The sequence below is a fragment of the Grammomys surdaster genome, unplaced genomic scaffold (genome assembly GCF_004785775.1).
Source record: "Grammomys surdaster isolate TR1022 unplaced genomic scaffold, NIH_TR_1.0 140, whole genome shotgun sequence".
In the NCBI taxonomy this organism is placed as follows: domain Eukaryota; kingdom Metazoa; phylum Chordata; class Mammalia; order Rodentia; family Muridae; genus Grammomys; species Grammomys surdaster.
Window position 1 is genome coordinate 2,813,995 of NW_021604598.1, and position 21,149 is coordinate 2,835,143.

Sequence of the window (21,149 nt, forward strand, 5' to 3'; positions counted from 1 at the left end):
GCCAGCAAGGCTCTCAGGGGCAGTGAAAGGAGGCAGGCAGAAGGCAATGAAGGCATTGGTTGTGGGCACAGGCACGTACATCTGGGGTCAGGACTGAGTAGCTGGGTGGAGGCTGGTCCACAGACACGGGCAGGCAGAAGGGACCAGTTCTCAGGCGGCCATGTTGTAACAGAGGGATCCACTGGGAAGACAAGGAATGGATGAGGGTCAGGTGTGGCTAGAGACATGGGGGACGGGGCAGGGAGGACGCTCTGGGGTAACTGTGGCTTACAGTGAAGCCCACAGGCGTCTCCAGGGCTGTTCCTGGCCGGGGCTGGCAGCTGACATGGTAGAAGGTAAAAAAGAGGTGATGGTTCTCGGTCACACAGGCAGGAAGTCGTAGCTTGAATTCCTCGTAGAATTCAGGAGACCTGGTAAGACAAAGCCGGGGGCTGGGGGCTAGCTATGAAGTGGGCATCTTACGGGATGACTCCCTGCCTCCACGTATCTCATCTGCAGACTGCATCATAAGCCTCTGCTCTTCCTGCTCCGTGCATGCCCTCCCTACACTCGGCCGCCCAACCCCCTCAGCGTCTCCGAGGGTCGGCCCGTGTCTCTGGCACCCAGCCCTGCGTACTTGTTATGGTAGACCACTGGTGTGAAGGCCTCTCGGGTGAATTCGCTGGAGCTCGACTTCCCAAAGATGACCTGTGGAGTGGGGACATGAGGGACCCACTGGGAAAAACCGTGCCTGCTCCGTCCCCTTCCTTCCGGGGCTGGGCCACTGCACTGACCGGCAAGGCCTGGCTCTGGTCTTCGCCTGCCATGTACTGGATCCGCACGGCCAGGTTACGCACAGAGCCCTGGCGACTGCTGAAATTGAGGCTGTGTGGGTACACGAAGAGCAAGTTCCTGGAAAAGGAGGGATTGGAGGGATGAAGGATTCTTTAGAGGGCTGGGGACAGTCATGGGAGAGGTGGGCATGAATCATGTGCATGTAAAACACGGCCACGGAGGGCTGTGACCCCAGGTGACACAAACAGTCATCGGTAGGTGAAACATCTGGATGCACACATCTAGGTTCAGGGAGGTACAAGGCCAGGCTCAGATGGGTACTGAGAGTCAGAGGTTTTCTGTTTTTGTTTTTCTAATTCAAGGTCATCCTGGTCTACATAAGCAAGTTCTAGGCCAGCCAAAGTTACATAGGAAAATCTTCTCTCTAAGAAAAAACAAAAACCAAACAACAACTAACATTCGAGATAGGGTCTTGTCTTGCCCAGGGCAGATCTCAGTTTGCTATTTTGCTAAGGAGGACTTTAAGGTCTTGATTTCCTGTCTCCACTTTCAAAGTGCTGGGGTGACAGGCAAGTGCCACTATTCCTGGCATATCAGGGACTGGGGGTGGAGCCCAGGGCTTTGTGCACACTTTGTGTACTCTACCAGCTCCAGTCCCCGAGGGCCTGAGGTTTGCAAACGTGGCTCAGCAGTTTAGGGCATGCACTGCTCTTTGAGAGGATCTAAGTTCAGTTCACAGCACCCACAGCAGGCAGCTCCAGGGGGACCTGATGCCTCTGGCCTCTTGGGACAACCCTGTCCCCAAACAAAAAATAAATAATTAAAACAGTAAAATAAACCTTTACAAAAGGTGGTCTCACCAGTAACCAGGTGGCATGACTGGCCTCCCCAGGCCACACTACCGCCTTACTGGCCCATTGGAGTTATATATAGGGTCTGTCTCTCAGATACAGAGAGAACCAGAACCTGGGGCCAGAGTCCTGGTCCTGCCTCTTTACCCCAACTATAATTGCACAAACTCCAACTCTGTAGGCCTCTGTTGCTTGAGCTGTATAGTGGGGGGATCTGGCCTGCCAGCTCAGCCTTTGAAACACAGTATCCACAGCCAATAACAATGACAGTCATCATAGAACACCTATGTGGTGGCACCTTCTGGGTGTCAAGCTTCATTTCAAACACTCACCACGAATAACTAACTCCATTTTCCAAGGTGTTAGGGCTGGAACACTCAGTGCCCAGCAAGCCTCCTCTACCTGGGAGCTTCACCTTAGACCTTGTCTTCTTAGAATACGAGAGGATCTAGTTCTGCAGCCCAGGTTGGCCTTGAACTCAAGTTCCTTCTGTCTCAGACTCAGAGTGTAATGTTTCATTTGCAAGGAAAGCAATGGCTGTTCCTTTGGAGTGCCCATAGTGGGTGTCCAACAAATGCTTCGTACTACATGTAGGGTCCCCTAAGTAGAAAAATGGGGTGCAGTGCTTGCCCGGAGTCTTCTAGGAAGTTAAATGGAAGTTAGTATGGATCACAAACTGACCGTGCCGGGAGTCAGACTCCATGACCTTGGAAGGAGGCTGTCATGTCATTTTTGCACCCCTCCCCCACAGCTCTCAGCTCTACCCAGTGACCCCTGCATTAGCTGTTTGCAGGAAGGAGACAAGGAGAGCAGATGACACAGTGCCTGGAGTCCATGCGAACGGCAATCACGAAGAGACCAAAGCTTTGGTGGGGCTGGAGCCCCTAGATAGCCCTCTGGGTGTCTCAGCAACACTGGACATGCTGTGTTGGGTGTGAAGGGAGCCATGGCTCACAGAGGCCATGTCTGCACTTAGATGGGAAACTGAGGCTCAGAGCAATGCTATATATAGTCATACAGACCCTGCCGCTGAGCTCTCCCTGGTCTGAGCTAACCCACTACCCCTCACCCCCACACACAGCTGGCCTTGCATTCTAGCAGCGTGATATCAGCATGGCCTGCTTAGCCATCAGCCTGATGCAACGGCTGAGCCTCTGCCAGGCCCTTGTGCAACAGTGGCTGGTTAACCATTGACGGGGGTGGGGGGTTAATGGAAGCCTGTGATAATAAAAGGTGGCCAGAGAGGCACAGGATCCACACCCCCAAGACTATCAGCCATGGCTGTGCTTGCTCTCTGCCTCCTGTGGGCCTTAGCAACAGCAGTGCGACCTGCCCCTGTGGCCCCTCGGGGTGGTCCAGAGCCAGCTCAATATGAAGAGCTGACCCTGCTCTTTCATGGGGCCCTGCAGCTAAGCCAGGCCCTCAACGGAGTGTACAGAGCCACAGAGGCTCGCCTGACAGAAGCTGGGCACAGCCTGGGCCTCTTTGACCAAGCACTGGAATTTCTGGGAACAGAGGTCAGTCAGGGCCGGGATGCGACACAGGAGCTTCGCACCAGCTTATCGGAGATTCAGGTGAGCACTGGAGCTGGGGTGGTGTTGGGTGGATAAGAGTTTGAGGAAAGCCCAGAACAGAGGAAGAGTGATAAAGTGCGGGGTGACCAAAGCTGACCTAGTGACCTCGCTGATGCCACACCATCCATTGAGCAGGTAGAAGACAACGCTTTACATCTTCGAGCAGAAGCCACAGCCCGATCGCTGGGGGAAGTGACCCGGGCCCAGCAGGCTCTGCGGGCCACCATACGGAGACTACAAGTGCAGCTGAGAGGGGCCTGGCTGGGCCAAGCACACCAAGAATTTGAGACCTTGAAGGTAAGGGGCTCTCAGGCCCTGCTTCCCAGAAAGAAGCCACAACTGAACCCTGGGCTAGAGGACCCTTCAGTTATATGTGGGGTTCCAGCCTCTGTGACCTTCTAGAAGTGACCTTTGCAAGCAAGAGCAAGAACCAGGCACAGCGGTGCTCGCCCGTTGTTCTAGAAAGAACTCCGGAGGCAAGGGCAGGAGAAATAGAAGATTAAAGCCAGCCTTGGCTACAAAGTTAGGCCAGCTGACTTACACAGTGATACCCTGTCTCAAAAAGAACGAGAGAAAGATAACTGGGTATGGTAGCGAATACCCGCAACCCCAGCACTTGGGAGTAAAGGCTGGGGCTTAGGAGTCCAAGGTGATTTCTGGCTAGGTAGACATCTGAGTCAAGACTGTGTGGTACCCGAGACCCTGTCTCAAAATAAATACATGAATGAATGAATAAGGGGTCGACAAGTTAGTTCCGCAGGTAGAGGCTGCCAAGCCCGATGGCCTGAGGCTGCTCCCCAGGACCCACGCGGTGGGAGGAGAGAACCCACTCCCAAAAGCTGTCCCTTGGCTTCCAACATTTGTGCTGTGGCAAATGCACGCATTAAATATAATAAACTTTAAAATAGAGTAAGAGTAGCGACTGTCATTTCAAAGCAAGGGTAGAGTCTCAAAACGCAGGGGGAATGGATACAGTAAGAGCTCAGAAAATGAGCACTGGTACGATGGCATCTGGTGCCATGTACTAAGAACCCAATCAGTACTGTTTGATGTGCATCTATAAACTATACAAAGCAAGTCTTACCTTAGTAGATACCTTACAAATAGGGAAACTGAGGCCAGAGGGTCTTGGACAATTGCTAGGCCACATGGATTGTAATAGAGAAACCTGCAGTGGTCAGGAGATGGGAGGTGACCCAGACCTCCCAGTTAAGGTCTATATGTTACCCCACAGGCTCGAGCAGACAAGCAGAGCCACCTCTTATGGGTTCTCACTGGCCATGTGCAGCGACAGCAGCGGGAGATGGCAGAGCAGCAAGAGTGGCTGCAAAAGATCCAGCAGAGGTGAGCCTGGTGGATTTACTCTGGGGTAGCGAGTGGATATTGCCTAGGTGCACTGAAGGGCACCCCCACCCAGCACTGGCCTTGACTGAGCTCTGTCTCCCTCCCTAGACTCCACACGGCAGCCCTCCCAGCCTGAGACTGCCTGGATGCCACTGAGGACCAGTTGTGCTGCAAGGAACACTGAATGCGCTCCACCAGGCCCAGAGCGGGGCCAACAGAGCTGGCTGCCCATCAGCTGTACCTGGCCAGAGCACCCCGCTTCCAGGCAGAGCAGAGACAGAAGCGAGCAGGTGGGACGGAAGACAGAAGACAGAGCCCTATGGAGGAGGACTGGAAAAAGACATGAGCTCCCTTATACCCACATCCCTCACAATAAAACAGAACAGAGGCAATCTATGAAACACAGTGTCCATGCCTGTTTCTGCAAGCATGCGGGCTTAGTCGACCTAGCATTAGCCAGCCTTGGCAAGTTAACCCTCTGAGAATAAAAACATCGGGAGCTGGAGAAATGAAGGCTCTAGTTAAAAGCACACAGTGCTCTTGTAGAGGACTCATATTTGATTTCCATCTCTCCTATCAGGTGGCTTACAACCACCTGCAACTCCAACTCCCGGGGATCCAAAGCCTGTGCTCTGCTCAACACCTCACATGGGTGCATGTACCCTACACAGGTGGGTGTGCTCAAACACAGGTGCACGTTTCCACACACAGGTGTATGCACCTGCACACAGACACACAGACAATTAAAAATAATAAAAGCCAGGCATGGCAGTGTACATCTTTAATCCCAAGTCTTGGGAGGTATAGGTAATGAGTCTGAAGCCAGCCTGGACTACACAGTGAGTTCTAGGACAGCCAGAGCTACATGGTGAGACCCTGTCTCAACAAATAATAATAGTAACAGTAAATGTTAAAGAAAAAAGGTAGGGATCCTGAGATAGATAATTCAGAGGGCAAGGGTGTCGCCACAAGCTTGGCACCATGAGTTCCATTTACAAAACCCATATGGTAGAAAAGAATTGATTCTGCAAGTTATCCTGTGTGCTGTACCCCTCCCCTAAATAAAATGAAGAAACATGATAGAAAGGTTTTTTACACCAGTTGGACAGCACCTGAGGAGCAGCACCCAAGGTGGCTCTCTGGCTTCCATACACACTCAGACATGCACTCACGTACCCTTAGCACACCCCCCAAGAACACACAATCATAAACGTGCTCATATGCACACACAGGAAGAATGGGGCCTTGCCCAAACCACAGGCTGTACCTGTAACAGGTATGGGGGGCGTAGACCTCACGGGCAGGGAACTCCAGGATCTCCTTGGTGGGCCGTCCTCTGGGGTCAGGGTAGGGCTTGACTTGAAGTAACTCAGGGGACAGGCAGAAGTGCAGGTTCTCAGGCGCAGGGGAGATGTCAATCTTGAGCTGAGCTGGGGAGAAAGGACTTGGTTTTCACCTGCCTCAGCCTCCTAGCCGGGGCACTTCTGCTGCCTCAGCCTCCTAGCTGGGGCACTTCTGCTGGGGCTCTGCCTGTCTCCTGATGCCCTCTGGGGGCTGGACCCATCACCAACTAAATCCCAGTAGCTGCCCTGTTCCTTCCACTGCCTGTCCATGCCCCGGGGCTGGGTCCCTAGTACCATTATCCTCAGCACGGATGCCGAATGATCATGTGAGCAACAGGGCTCTTTATAGGGGGCGCCACACACCGGTCACAGGTCGCAATCGCCTCAGCAGGGACGATGGTCGCCGCATGTCCGCCAGAAACTTGAAAAGGTCTTCATCACTGAGCCGTTCTGCCTCCTGCCAGATACAGGTACCCCAAGGTAAGGGGGCTGAAAGGATAGATGTCCACAGGATAGACGGGGCCCAGGGGGAAAAGTCTTTGTGTTCCTTTCCACTAAGCCCCTTGTCCTATACCAAGGTCACCTGTTTAAAAAAGTTGGTGACAGTTAATGTGGCCGGGCGGAAGCTGGAGAAGCTGCAGGAATCATCCCCACTATAGCCTCGATCCTGGGGCCCCCGACGACGGCGTTCGGCCCAGGTGGGTCTGCGTTCTAGGAGACAACAGCACGGTGGCAGAGCAGGACAGGAGTTGGAGAAGAGTGCCGATAGCAGAGGGAGGGTGACGGGTGAATGCAGAGGTGAGCCAGTAAGCAGTGCGCGTCCTCACCGCCCTCGGAGTCGGAATCCCGGTCCTGTGGCCCGACGCTGCTGACGATGTTGGCCAGGTGCACAGCCGTCCAGGCGAAGGGCATGCGGTAGCGGCCCAGCCTGGTGCAGAACTGCTCGGCGGCCAGGCGCAGCTTCTCCAGCTTCTCTTTGTTCTGTGGGGAGACGCACCCGCCCCCAGCTCAGCGACACCCTCAGGACCTGCCACCCTCAGGACCTGCGCTCCCAACCCTGTCCGGCTCACCCACACATACCTTCACTGTGTCTGCCTCCTTCATCACCATGTAGGGTTCGCAGCACTCGCTGATGTCCCCCTGCTGCAGCACCTTTTCCAGCTGAATGGCAGAAGGGCCCAGAGAGGGCCTCTTTTAGCCCCATTCCAGTCTTCTGGACCCTCCTCGACCCACTTCATTCGAGACTAAAAATGAACCCAGGACTCCTGCTTTCACTACGAAGCTCTGGTTGTTCTGGAACTCTCTGCATAGACCAGGCTGGCCTCAAACTCACAGAGATCCACCTGCCTCTGCCATCTCAGTGTTGGGACTGAAGGTGTTTGCCATTACACCCAGCTCTTTTTCTCTCTCTTTAACAGATTTTTGTTTTTAATTATGCATACGTGTAAGTGCAGTGCCCACGGTGGCCAGAAGAGGGCACTGGATCCTCCCAGCATGGGTGTTGGGATGAGAACACAGGGTGACTTTAACTTCTAAGGCATCTCTTCAGTTTCTCCCTTCCTCCCTGGCTTGCCCGCCACTTCCCCCTGCTTCTTGTTGTTTTGAGACATGTCCACACTGTGTAGCCCTGGCTGGCCTCAGGCTTACTGTGTAAAACCAGGAAGGTCTCAAACTCACCAGAAGACCTCAAGTTCTGCCTGCCTCGGCCTCCCAAGTGTGTGCCCCCACCACCTGGCCTCTTTTTCTTTCTTACACTGGGGATGGAAACCAGGCCCCCGAATGCTGGCTAAGCACTTTACCACTGAGCCACATCCCCAGGCCCTTACTGGAGGATTCTAGGAAGGCCCTCTACTGCTGAGCCATGCCGGGTTCCATTTTTGTTTTGAAATTGAGTCTCATGGGACTCTGACTTTGCTCTGCTTGGCTTTTTGTCAATCTGACATCAGCCAGGGTTCTCTGGAAAGAGGTAACTTCAATGGAGTAAACACCTCTCCTCAGACTGGGCCTGTAATCCGGTCTGTGAGGCATTTTCTTGACTGATGTGGGAGGCATCATGGGGGGTGGTGTCTTGCAGGCTGACACATGGAGAAGAGTGAGTCAATAAACAGCGCTCCTCCATGGCCTCTGCTTGAGGTTTGGCTCCAGGTTCCTGCCCTGTGTTCCTACGCTGACTTCCCCTCATGATGGAGTACAGGCTGAGAGATATAAACTGAAATACATCCTTTTCTCCCCTTGGTGTTCGTCCGAGCAGCAGAGGCTTGCTGTGGCCTCCGTGTCAGCTGGGCTGAGACACATGTGGCCATGGCACTTGCTACATTTTTGTCAGTCCACACTGAAGCCATGACCTGGAACCCAGGGCCGGACTCCAGTCCTGAACATCTCAGGAGTTGTGGGACCGCAGACAAGGTTCTCATGTATTCTGTGCCTCAGTTTCCCCATCTATAAAATGATGGCCATTGCAACCTTCACCTTGAGGAACTAGACCTCAAGGACCTCTTCCTTTTGGGACAGGGTCTGGTTTAGCTGTTCAGTACAGCAGGCTGGCCTCAGAGTACTTGAGTTGCTCTATTGCTGAAACCTAACCATGACTGAGGAGATCCCAGAATGCACTAGCTCACCTTTCCTGCCCCATCCACAGAAAGAGACTCAACTGTTCCTGTTTGCTTTTAAGACAAAGTTTCTATAAGCAGCCCAAGCTACCTGAAACTCACAATCCCCCTGACTCAGCCTCCAAATGCTAGAATCACCGTCTATCTCACTGAACCTCTGGGTCTAATCATCACCCCCTTGCAGGGCCCCAGTAGGCACCTTGACAACCAGGAAGATGTCAGGAGAGGGGTAGGTCACGGAGAAGATGGCAGAGCGTGCCAAGGTGGAGATGGCTGGGTGGGTGCCATGGGCCCTGAGTAGGCCCTTAACGGAGTCCGAGTTTAGGTCAAAGTAGAAGTTTTCTGAAATCTGGGGATATGAGAGGAAGCTAGCTGAGAGACACTGCGCCACAGCCACTCCATCAAGGAGTAAGGGGGAAAAGTTGACGAGGAGGAGGGAGGGAGGACGGAGAGACAGAGAGGGAGGATGACTGAAAAAGAGGTAGGGAAGGAGGGATCAAGGAAGAAGGGGAGAAGGGAGGGAGGAGGGAGGGAGATAGGGAGGGAGGAGGGGGGGGGGGGAGGGAGGGAGGAGGAAGAAGGAGAGGGAAGAGGGAGGGCACCTACCTTCTTCTTCTCCCGCACATCATACAGGGCCAAGGTGCCAAAGATGGGCTCAATTTCAATCTCAAACCTGTGGATAAATGGGGGCCAGCTCTTTGAGAGCTGTCATCCACACATTCTGTGCCTGCTTACCCACTGCTTCCCCCCTCCTTCCTTTTGGGACAGGGTCTGACCCAGGCTGGCTTCCAACTCCATTTGTACCCAAGAATGACCCCAATTCCCAGTTCCCCTGCCGCTGTCTCTCAAGTGCGGGATCACACCCTGTCTCCACAGTGCTGTGGATGGACCCAGGCTTCCTGCATGCAAACATTCTACCACTGAAAATGGAAGCACTCTGAACTACACCCCTGCCCCAACTGTTTTAGGCAGCCTGCGCCTGTACTAACTTCTATCTTCCCCCTCCCATCAGGTGAGTGTGTGTGGGAAAAGTCTGTGCACAGAACAGCACAGGTATCCTGCCTCAGAGCATGACACTTGTAAAAACCAGAGTCTGGCTCTGGCCTGCCCACCCTCCTGCTGAGATACAGGGTGGATGGAAGGGTGGAGCCTGGCTCCTACCCGGCCAGTCCAAGACTCATCAGGAGCAGCCCCCAGGAGCAGCCAGAAGAGCGTGGGAATGGAACTGAACAGGAAGTGCACTCTGAGCCTGCCCCTGCCGCTCCTGGACCCTGTTTTTGTCTGTATCAGAGCAGGAAACAGAACTCCATTCTGGCCCTCAGCCCCAATCTCAGAAGCTGGGAAAGCTGTGGGCTCACATAGTCATTCAGCAATGCTCACAGGACACAGGACCAGGGAGTGGATCACAGATTTGGAGGTCTTGGGACCCAGAGAGGCACATCTTGGGGGACCAGACTGTTAGTGAGGGGGCTGGCTGAGGGTGGGGGTCAGCATGTGCTGCTGCAGAGGCAGCATGTGTAAGCACCTGTGCCTTCTGAGAGGGGAAGGAAAAGCCCACGGTGCCCTGGCCGTGGGGAAACCCACAGGGCTGCCTCTGACTCACTTGAGTGACAGGCATTTCACCAGGATCCTCTGTCCAAAGTGCTCTCGGGGCGGCTCGGGGCGGCTGCAGCGCTCTACAGCTTCGTCCTGCAAGGGGGATGGGAGGCTCTGGGATGTATCCCTCAGGGAGGTTCTAGGATGCCTGGCCCAAGATCAGCTAACCCCCAGCTTGAGCTCCCCATGCCCCAAGCCTGATGGCACTGCAGTCAATGACCTGCTGCCAAGCGTTGCTGTATGTTGGTCCCCAGCCCCGAACGCCTTCTCTCCTTCTCACTCAGCTGTAATCCCAGCATCAACCATGTAGCACTGCTGGGCCAATTCAGGCATACGCAGTAAGTGCCGACAGATTTTATTTGGATAAATATCAGCGTTTAAAGCAAGCATTCGCTAAATGCTGCATGCATACAAAGTCTCTGATCTAGCAGTCAGGTTTCCAGGCATGCTACCGTGAGAGGATGGTGGATGTATAACCAAGCAACCACACCTCACGCCAGCACAGTTTCCACACACCACACCAGACAGTCAAGGCTTCAGCTCACACCTCATGCTTTTGCCCAACTGCAGGCTAATGCAGGAATCCCAAACACATCTAATGTAGCTTAAACTATGTATGACACTCAATAAGATAGCTATCTGCATTACACATTTTTCTTTGTTTTTTTGTTTTGTTTTGTTTCAGAGACATGGTCTCATGTAGTTCTGGCTGGCCTCAAATTCACTATATTGCCAAGGCTGACTCTGGACGTCTGATCCTCTTACCCCCATCCCCTAAGTGCTGGGATTATAAGTACGAGGCACCAAGCAAGCTTGAATGCATTTCTGACTTATGTACTTTGATCTTCAAATAGGTTTACTGGGGCATAACTTCATCACAGCCAAGGAATATCTCCATTCGCTACATACCCAGAAAGTAGTGACTAAATAAATATACACGTATACAGCCAGCACTCAATAAATGGTCAAATAAAACATAATGGTATGCACTAGATGTCAAATAAATGTCTAGATAAATAGGCATATATGGTAGGTGGTCAGCACACTGGTTGATTAAATAGAGAAGTATACAGTAGGTGTACAGTGGAGATATGCCTAAATAACTGTAGAGATAAGCATTTGGTGTTCAATAAATGAAGATCAGACAAATGAGGATCCAAATAATGTCACTAGCTGAAGATGGGTATACAGTAGGCAGCCAATCAATGTTGGCAGATGCTGGTCTGGAAGCAGTGAGCCAGCCAATGAACACCCACCTCATCAGGTGCCGGGTACAAGGTGAGCAGGGCGGGGGCCCGGTGCTGCCGCCTGAGGGCTTCATTGCGCCGGTCCACATCCTCAGGGGCCGCCCTCTCCAGCAGTGTGGGCAGCAGAGAGTCTGCAGCCAGGTTCCTCAGGCTGAAGATGCCTGAGGCCCCACTGCTTCGAGGGGTATCCTCTGGGGAGCCTGAGCAGTGCTGGGAGTCCTCCTGCAGGAGAGACTGTGCAAGTACTGAGCGCCAACTGCAGGCACGCACTCTCCTGAGTCTGTCCCTGTAGACATCTGCTCCACATGGAACAGAAGCCGAGGGGCAGGCCAGGTGGGGTCCCCACTACGGGGGTCATTTGGGGGCCTGGCTGGCCTCTCCAGAAACTTCTGGAAATATTTCTATGCAGGGAACTCTTTACCTCTGCTGTGGGAGGTTACCCCACCCACAGGAGACTCTCCTCTAGCCAACCAGAACACTCCTAATAACTTCTCTGTCTTTAGGCTAAGCTCAAAATGGCCCCACTGGCCAGCCCCAAGGATTAACTACAAGGCAGGCCCTGGGGCTGGACCAATCAGAGCCTTCTTTGAGCCTCCGTTCACCACTGCCAGGGAAGAGGAGAGTTCTCGCCTCCAAGTGTGTGGCTGACCTAGGACCACCTACAGTTAGCTGTGCTCACAGCCCTGACTCAAATCTAGTTCAGCTCTGTGACTTTGAGTCTCTGACCTGACTACCAGCCTCGGTTTCCCCTCCTGCATCTTGTTTCCTTATTTATTCTTCATCTCCCTCCAGGCCCCTACCCCAGCTGAGGATGGAACCCGTGCCTAGCATCTGCACAAACACTTTCCTACTGAGCTAAATCCATACCTCCTGAAATACATCCTACAACAAAGGAATTCACACTAGTAGTAACAGATGATTTTTGGTATATAGTAAGTGTTCAGTAAATGCTGACTAAGAAAATATAAGCATTAGTAACTTTGTTGTGCCTCAGTTTCTCTGTTTGTGAAGAAGGATACTGGTTGTGATCCCACTCACAGGATAAAAGGAGCACAGGCAGAAAGCCATCAGTATACACTAAGCACTCAATAAGTGTGCATGATTGTGACTCTTTCCACTCCTGAACGAGGCTTACTTCACTCACTGGGATCAAGGCTAACCGGGCCACTTTCCTGAGTCTGACCCCTCAATGACCCCAGTCAGGGCCCCTTACCACATCCTCAGGACCTGTCCTCTCATCTCCAGGGGTATCCTGCTCGAAGACCTGGCAGGTGAGGCCTTTCTGACGTTCCCGCTGAGTCTCTGTAGTGATGGGGCTGTATGCTGTACTCAGGTGCTGGTACCTAGCAGGAAGGTGGGGTGGGGCTAAGCAGGAGGCGGGGCTGGGGACTCTGACCTGTGATGAGCCCACATGACACCTACCTTTAACTAAAGAAGTCCAACTGCTCATAAAAGGAATAGTGGGTGGATAAGCAGAGGAACCAACCACAAACAGTGCAGCTCTTTGACCTTCCTTCCCCTCCCATGAGCTGCTCTGGGTAAGACCCACCTTCTGTGCACAATGACCCAGTCCTCTGAGTACATCTCCACCGCAGCCCTCACCTGGGTGTCCAACTTTCTACAGCAAAATACAAGCAGGGTAAACAGAGATGGGGTGAACATTTCCAAAGGCCTTGGAGAAAAAGACTATAGATACTAGTGCTCAGGACGCTGAGGCAAGGGGATTTCTGTGAGTTACAGACCAGGCTGGGACACAGTGTGAGACTGTGAGAATACAGCCCGGTGGCTGGCTTCATGTACCCCAAGCCTTGGGTCCAGTCTCAGCACTGCATAAACCAGGCGACGGCATGCCGACCTCCCGGTGGGGAGACAGAGGCAGGAGAACCGGATGTCCAGGACCTAGTCTGGGCTATATGAGACCCTGCCTCAAAACACACAAATAATGGGGTCCAGAGATGGCTCAGCAGTTAAAAGCACTGGCTGCTCTTCCACAGGACTCTAGTTCAGTTCCCAGCAACCACATGGTGGCTCACAACCACTGGTAACTCCAGTTCCAGAGGATCCAATGCCTTCTAGCTACCATGGGCACCAGTTACATAGGCGATACCCAGAATTACATCAGATAAATCACCCATATGTGTAAAATAAAATAAATCTTTAAAAAGTAAAAAAGTTGTTGCTGGAGAGACGTGAGGCCAGTGGGGTGCTTGCCACGCAGGCACGCAGCCACACAGGCATGAAGACTACCATTCACAAGTCAGCACCTGCAAAGCAGGTGGTCATGGTGGCCTGCCCCTGGTCTCAAACTCAGAAAGCAGAAGCAGGGGGTTCCTAGAGTGAGCTGGCTAGCAAGACTAGCCAACCTGGCGAGCTCTGGGTTCAAGTGAGAAACCCTGCCTCAATATATTAGAAAAAACAAGACAGAGGAAAATTCCTGAAGCCTGAACCTGCACACTTATCAACTGAGTGCATACACATACATACATACACACTCACATACGTACATACACACACAGAGACACATGCATACACATAGTATACACATACATACATACATACACACAGACACACACAGTATACACAAATATACATATATACATACACACATACATACATACATACACACAGAGAGACACATGCACACACAGACATACATACACAGATATACATACACAGACACATACACACACACAGTATACACACATATACACACAGACACGTATGCATATACAGATATACACAGACACATGCACACACACAGTATACACAGAGACACATGCACAAACACTACATAATACATCCACAAACAACAACAAAATACTTTTAGTCAAAGAGGCAACAATTGAAGGCTCAGAAAGACAGAGATTTGTCCATGGCCACACAGGTGTCCAGAGCCTGAAGGTGGACCTGGGAGTGTGAGACTCTGGGAGAGGGAGTGGGGTTTGTGTGTGTGTGCAGAACGCACCCATCCTCTGGCACCCCAGACTCTGTGGTCCGACATTCTCGGGGCTGCCTCAGTAGTTCTAAGTCATCAGCTGGAAACTCTATCAAGTCCCTGAGGGGACCGGGCTCTACTTCAGGTGGCCGGCTCAGAAGCACATCCTCGAAGTCCAGGGGTTCGATGGCCTCCGTCAGAGGAACCTGATTAGAGTACAGCGGCCATGGTGCCCCTGGTGAGAGGCTGGGAGTATGGCCACAGCTGACTTTAGCCTGCAATAGGGGGTGGCTGGAGCTCCTGAGGCTGCTGGGGCAGCTGAGGGTCTAGGGGAGCCAGTGAGCTCAGACTTTCCACAGCAGCCTGGCTAGGGGCCTGCCCCCTCCCTCCAGGGACTCCAGGAAGGAAATCACACCCTGGTGTCTGGAAAGACTCTAATGGTAAAAGGAATGGCCAGAGACAATTCCTGAGGCCCCACCTCTTCCCTTTGCGGCAGGAAGTCTCTTCCAGCCCCCAGCCTGGGGCCCCATCTGGGTGGTCCAGGAAGTTGGTGTCACCCCTGACCACCCTTGGAACACACACACACACACACACACACACACACACCCCTGCATCTGTGCAGATGGGTGAAGGACAAGGACTCCCTCCTCCCTGGCCACTGGTCCAAGCAGCGTCAGAGCAGCGCGTACCCCTCTGCCGCCAGCCACTGGGCAGGGACTCACCCCCAGGGAACTACTGGAGCGTCGGCTGGAGTGAGGTGAGCCGCTGCGTTCCCGGGACACCTGCTTCCGGACCTCAGCAGCCACAGTCCTGGGAAGACAGGAAGGGGGTGTGGGAAACAAGGAAACTCAGGCTGGTGTGGTACAGGAATGGGGGTAGTTTTATTTGTAGGAGAGACCTCGGTAATGAAAGGAAAAATAAAAACAAGGGCTTAAAAACAAAAACCAACAAAAGAGGCCTGTGAGGTGGCCCAGCAGGTAAAGAGCACTGCCCTGCCCCTGAGCATGAAAACCTGAGCCCAGTCCCCCACCCCAGACTCACATGGTAGAGAGAACTGAGTCCCCAAAGGGGTCCCCTTACTTCGAGTGCCACACATGTAAACAAACTAAAACCAACAATGAGCTGGGGTGTAGCACAGTGGCAGAGGGCTGGCCCTGAGACTGACAGGCCCTGGATTCCATTGCCAGCACCACAAAACTAAATAAACAGATGATACAGGATGCAGGCCTCTCTGCACCCCAGTCCCTCCCTACACCAAACACAGACAGGGAAATATCACTGTGCCAGACTTGAAGGAGTGACAGGTTCACCCCTCCCCCACAGCCCCCCCTCCGAGACGTGCCCCCTCCATCTTTCCTGGTTATTCTAAACACAACAATCCAGCACCCCCAGCTCTGGCACAACACTCCTGCCTCCCAGCCTCAGTTTACCCACTCACAGATGCCCTGACCTCAGAGGTCAGAAGAGACCAGAGGACCTCTCCACTGACATTCTGTTAAGTGTGTGCTCTCAGGGAGTCTAGGATGAGGCTGCCAGCGTGGAGTCCAAGAGGACCCTGGGTTCAGAGAAAGGCACTGAAGCACTCCGGGAGCCCCGGTCCTGAAGGTGGTGGTTCTAGGTAGTCAATAACAGTTACATTGTTTTGCAGTGCTAGGACGACCTCTGGCCTGCTGCGGCTGAGGCACACCCTTAGCCCCTCACCGGAGGATTCACTGCAGGGACTCCAGCAGAAGCCTCGCCCCCAACCCTGCCCTCCATCTCTTACAGCCTTTCAGCACAAGAACCCGGAGGAAACACGCAGACCTGGCTTGTGGGAGAGAAATAGCCTCGGTTCACACTAGGTTCTAGGGAGCTGCTCCCTCCAGGACAGCTGAGGGTGGGAGAGGGCTTCCCTGTGGCACAGGATGGAATTAATGAGAGCCTACCCCAGGCTTCCCCGTGGTCTGACCTGCCCACGTGAGCTGAATTGGAAAGGCAGCCTGATCCTGTCAGTGTGTACCTTTGAGCAGGGAGGACATCTTTTGGGATCCTGGGGACCCCTCCTCACACTTACTAATCAAGAGCTCTGGTGATGAGCACCCCAGCCCATCTGTCATAAATATCAAATCGCCAAAAACCTACCCACTGTGCCTCCCCCACGCACACACACACACAGGCATGTCATTGCATGCCCCGTCCACGTGCAAAATAAACCAGCTAATGTTTCTAGAAGGCAGCACTGTGCTACTGCTGCAGCTCCTAGGCAGGTGCTTGCTTTGCATGCCTGAAGCCCCTGGTTTACCGAGCAAAACCAAAACCAAGGAAAAGACAATTGATGGGAGGTGTTTTCCTCCTACCACGATTGGGTCTTGGGAGTCAAACTCAAGATGTCAGGCTTGGTGGCAAGCCCCTTACCTGCTGGGCCCTCTCACTGACCCTAGCAACAAAAGTAAACTTAGATTTATTATTTTATGTGTTTCACTGCTTTGCCTGCTTGTATGTATGTATGTATGTATGTATGTATGCATGTGCACCATGTGCATACCTTGTGCCCTTGAGCTTAGAATGAGTGTAGTGTCTTGTCTCCTGGAACTGGAGTTATGGGTGATTGTGAGCTACCATGTGGGTGCTGGGAACTGAACCTGAGTGAGCTTACCTAACCCTGAGCCATCTCTCCAGCTCCAGTGAAATTAAAGTGAAAATGAACTCAAATTTGTACTCAAATTCAAATCTCCAAGCAGACTCCCCTGAAGCCAGAGGCACTCAGAGCCCGTGAGATTATTATTTTCTAAAAGATGTCAGGACAGGGGCGAGGCTGTGGCTGGAGAAAAGGACAGGGAGGGTGGGACACTGCTGTTGACCTTTGAAAACAGTGATGGATCTGCAGCCTCAGTCATGGGGGCCACGGAGTACATGTTCGAAATTCCTACGATGGCCTTATGCCCCATTACCAGGGAGGAGCTGGGTAGAAGTGCATGCAACGTGTGTGTGTGTGTGTGTGTGTGTGTGTGTGTGGCCAGCGTTCACACCTATGTACAGATGGAAGTCAGAGGTCAACTTCATGTGTCCTCAGGAACCATCCATCTGTGACTGGCCTGGGGCTCTCCATCAGGACAGGCTGCCGGCCAGTGAGCTCCCGGAAGTCACCATTCTCCATCCTGGAGCTCCCAGAAGCCACCGTTCTCCATCCGGCTATCTGAAGCCACGATTCTCCAGCCTCGGCTACCAGAAGCCACCATTCTCTATGCTCCCAGAGCCCCGGGGTTACCGCTAGTCCCAGCTGGCTCGTCCTCGGATGTCAGGCACTGAGCTCAGCGCCTCATGCCTGCATGGCTGTTTGCTGACTTTGTTATCTTTCTAACCCCCAAAACATCTTTTGGGACAGGGTCTTGTACAGTCTAGGCTGGCCCCAATTTCACTACGTAACCCAGGCTGGGCTTGTACCACAACCCTCCTTCCTTCCATGGCTCACATGCTAGGGTAACAGGCATGCACCATTACGCTGAGCCTCCTCCGTATTTCTTCCCCAAATCTGACTGGCTTAGGTTACGTGTCCTGGTAGAAGACCTCCCCTCCTCAGGGGGGTTCTCTGAGTAGCCCTAGCCATCCTGGAACGTGACTTGTAGACCAGGCTTACCTTAAACTCAGATCCACCTGCCTCTGCCTCCAAGTGCTGGGATTAAAGGTATGCACCACCATTGCTGGCAGAAGACATTTCTAAGAACAGAGATAGTCTGCAAATGGCTCAGCAGGTAAGGGCATTCACCACTAAGTGTGATGACCTAAGTTTGACCTATGCAAAGGGAGAGAGACCCAGCAACATCCTCAAGTTGACCTCTGATCTCTCACCTGTGCTGTGATACCTGTGTACACACACACACACACACACACACACACATACACATTGTGCAATAAGAGTATTTTTTTTTAAGAGGCAATACACTAAGTTGAATTGACTGAGTTTCCACAAATCAAGTCGCAAGTGCAACAAGAGACATTGTAACAACATCTTAGGCTGGCAAAGTTTACAGGGCCTATCCTTATAATGGGAAGGAAGAGACGCCAGAAACACTTGAGAGATGGCTCAGCGGTTAAGAGCACTGACTGCTGTTCCAGAGGTCCTGAGTTCAATTCCCAGCAACCACATGGTTCTCACAACCATCTGTAATGGGATCTGATGCCCTCTTCTGGTGTGTCTGAAGACAGCAACTGTACTCACATACATAAAATAAATAATTAAGTCAGAAACAGGGTCTTAAAATAAATAATTAAGTCAGAAACAGGGTCTTAAGCATGTTCCCACTTCTGTCAAATGACTCCACAGAAAACCACACAAACCTTCCTTTGAGCATATATTCTTAACGACACAACACCCAGAAAACTCTCTTACCACAGAGACACAACTCAGAATCCATGTCCAAGGATCCCCCAGTTTCCCCCAGTTCATGGACCAGTTTAGACCAGTTCATGGACCAGTGAACGGCCCTGCCTCAAAAAACAAGATGGAGGGAGGCTGGCTGGCAAGATGGCTCAGTAGTAACTTGCTGCCGGAGTCTGATGACCCAAGTATAATCCCAGGAAACCACAAGTAGAAAGAAAAGGCTCCTACAAACATCCTGTCACACTCGTGTGTGTGTGTGTGTGTGTGTGCGCGCGCGCGCGCGCACGCACACACAGAGAAAGAGAGAGAAAGAGAGAGGGAAGGAGAGAGGGAGGAATACATGTGTGCACACACAATAGGTAAATGCAAAAGATATGCATTTTAAACATTAACCCTACACAACACCTCATGTGTTCATCCTGGCACCCAGCAAGCTGAGGTAGGATTGCGGGGATTTCAAAGCCAGTTTGGGCCACACAGTTCCAGGCAGCTAGGATAGAGTGAGACCCTTTCTCAAAACAAAATAAAGCAAACACAAAAGCAAGGTGCTGCAGATGTGGCTACCATTGAAACTGAGTGTGGCAGCGCATGCCTGTTCGCCCAGCACTGGGGCAGGAGGCCCAGGAGTTCACGGCCGCTCTTGGCTACATAGTGCATCTGAGGTTCAGTGTGGGCTACGTTACGCAGTCCCAGACTAAGAAAACATAACGAAGTAGAACCAAGACTCTATTCAGTCCACTGATGTTTGGTTTTTCTGGGATTAGTGGGTGAACTCAATGGATAGGTGAGGTCTGTGTGCAGAAACATCTATTTATCTACCAGGCTGCTTGGGAAGTCTTGGGCTTCCTCACTGCATTAAGGGCCCAGGATCATTCTTACCCTGGGCTCTGCAGCTATGCTCCTACACAAGACCCATCCTTCCCACTTGAGCCAGGACTTAGGAGACACAGTATGATGGGGAAACAGAAAACTGCCCAACTGCTCTGCCCCAGATCACAACCTCCTCTATCCAGAATACTCCATGGCTCTCAAAGTTCCCCTTCTGGTACAGGGGCTTATAAAATCTACTCCTATTGGTCCCTCTGTGGCCCCAGGACCTTTGCAGTTGCTTCTTCCCTGGATGATGGGCAGATCACCTCCTTCCCTCCTTTAGGTCTGTGCTTAACTAAACCTAGTCGACCACTGAGACCCTACCCCGCCTTTCCTGGCTTTAGATTCCCACCACACCACTGACACATCTATGCTTGTCCCGCCACAGCAAAATCCAAGAACGGGGCTACTTTCTTGCATCTCCACCAGGGTGGGATACACAGAGTAGCTTCTCTCACCTAAGGGTGGCCAGACAGCTCTCCAGTGGATCGGATACCAGAGACGATTACTTAAGCCTACCCCAGATTTGAGCCTCTCTCACAATCCAGTGGCCAAGGAAAGGGATCCCCCAGCATCTGTCGCCTGTCCCCTCCCCTGTCTGCCCACCAGCTGGTTCAGTCCCCAGCCCCCTCGGCCCCCTCCCACGCCCAACCGGTGCTGGGAGAGGCTGAGGCAGGAGACTGAGGGGCTGTCCCCAGCTGTCCCCCAGCTCCAGCAGCTCCCTCTTCTTCCCAGACAGCTGGGTCCTGGGACCCTGGGCGGGGGAGGGGTGCGAATATCCTCAGGCTGGCGAAAGGAAGGACAGCAAAAGGGTCGGAATTCAGCCTAGCACTCTCGGAACCCGGCCCGCACCGACCCAGGATGCGCTTCCTCCTCCGGGAAGTCCTCGGGGAGCACGGCACGGCCCCGCTGCCCGCCAGCCCCCAAACTCGTCCGTCCAGCCCAGGACGGCGGTGACCGCGGCCGCTCTCACTACCTGTTGATCTTGTGAGCGAAGGCGCGGCGCTCCGAGGCCGCCATGACGCCCCGCGTCCCGCCGCAGCCTCCCGAGTCTGGGCAGCCGGGATGGGCGGGGCCGGCGCGCGGGAGAGGCGGAGCCTGCACGGATGGGGCGGGGCCTGCGCTTCAACCCGCCTCAGCGGCGGAGCCAGGACTGGGATGACGCCGGGTCTTCTCGGGGCGTGGTGGCGAGGCAGAGCCTACTCTAGGATGGGGAGGAGCCTTCTCTGGAAGGAGGCGGGGCTTTCCTTAGGATAGGGCGGAGCCTTTTCTGGGATGGCGCGGGGCCAGCACTGAGACTGGGACAGAAACGCTGGGGATGGAGAGGAGACAGCGCTGACGGAAGGATGGAGCCAGGCTGTGATCGGGGCGTCGCTACTCGGGGATGAGGACCGGGATAAGGCTGGAGAGGTGAGGATCTTTTGTGGGCGTGGCTTTGTGAGGGGCGGTCCTTGATGGCCGGGACATTGTGAGTGGCTCATCTCTGAGATGGGCTGGTCATTGGGAGTTGGGGACCAGGTAAAGCAGGGTATGGGTGGGTGTGGAGCAGGGGCGGGGCATGGAAAGGACTGTTTCCTTCCACTGGGATCAAGATGGGGAAACAGTCGTCAGGGGAGAAAAATACTAAAATACTGAACAGCAAAACC

The 21,149-nt window shown here is 53.1% G+C and overlaps 2 protein-coding genes and 1 long non-coding RNA gene across 4 annotated transcripts in view; 2 read left to right on the forward strand and 1 right to left on the reverse strand.

The window, feature by feature from the left end:
- The window catches only part of Dock6 (dedicator of cytokinesis 6), a 50,414-nt gene extending 29,852 nt beyond the window's left edge, over positions 1-20,562 (reverse strand). The window contains exons 1-18 of one of the 2 annotated variants that reach the window (XM_028763863.1): positions 20,480-20,562; positions 14,996-15,083; positions 14,304-14,479; positions 12,888-12,956; positions 12,552-12,681; positions 11,348-11,560; positions 10,099-10,184; positions 9,102-9,168; positions 8,695-8,844; positions 6,967-7,047; positions 6,714-6,867; positions 6,470-6,597; positions 6,250-6,343; positions 5,811-5,973; positions 774-891; positions 617-687; positions 272-410; positions 80-181 (exon numbers count right to left, since the gene is read on the reverse strand). In XM_028763863.1, the coding sequence (XP_028619696.1) occupies positions 80-181; positions 272-410; positions 617-687; positions 774-891; positions 5,811-5,973; positions 6,250-6,343; positions 6,470-6,597; positions 6,714-6,867; positions 6,967-7,047; positions 8,695-8,844; positions 9,102-9,168; positions 10,099-10,184; positions 11,348-11,560; positions 12,552-12,681; positions 12,888-12,956; positions 14,304-14,479; positions 14,996-15,083; positions 20,480-20,523 (2,073 nt within the window). In that variant the 5' untranslated portion in view covers positions 20,524-20,562. The remainder of the gene's footprint in view (positions 1-79; positions 182-271; positions 411-616; positions 688-773; positions 892-5,810; positions 5,974-6,249; positions 6,344-6,469; positions 6,598-6,713; positions 6,868-6,966; positions 7,048-8,694; positions 8,845-9,101; positions 9,169-10,098; positions 10,185-11,347; positions 11,561-12,551; positions 12,682-12,887; positions 12,957-14,303; positions 14,480-14,995; positions 15,084-20,479) is intronic. The other variant, XM_028763864.1, reaches the window with a different exon arrangement.
- Positions 2,890-4,944, forward strand: Angptl8 (angiopoietin like 8). Its single transcript, XM_028763865.1, has 4 exons — positions 2,890-3,199; positions 3,335-3,496; positions 4,434-4,543; positions 4,652-4,944. The coding sequence occupies exons 1-4, from the start codon at positions 2,903-2,905 to the stop codon at positions 4,677-4,679; spliced, it is 597 nt and encodes a 198-aa protein (XP_028619698.1). The 5' UTR covers positions 2,890-2,902; the 3' UTR covers positions 4,680-4,944.
- On the forward strand, positions 14,791-16,724 carry LOC114618181. Its single transcript, XR_003710926.1, has 2 exons — positions 14,791-15,030; positions 15,922-16,724. It is a non-coding gene; the product is annotated as an uncharacterized LOC114618181 (long non-coding RNA).
- Positions 20,563-21,149: the final 587 nt, after the last annotated feature.

Coding starts and splice junctions, on each gene's coding strand:
- Angptl8 (XM_028763865.1), top strand. CDS start 2,903: ATGGCTGTGCTTGCTCTCTGCCTCCTGTGGGCCTTAGCAACAGCAGTG. Junction 3,497..4,433: donor AAGAATTTGAGACCTTGAAG/GTAAGGGGCTCT, acceptor GTTACCCCACAG/GCTCGAGCAGACAAGCAGAG. Junction 4,544..4,651: donor CTGCAAAAGATCCAGCAGAG/GTGAGCCTGGTG, acceptor CTCCCTCCCTAG/ACTCCACACGGCAGCCCTCC.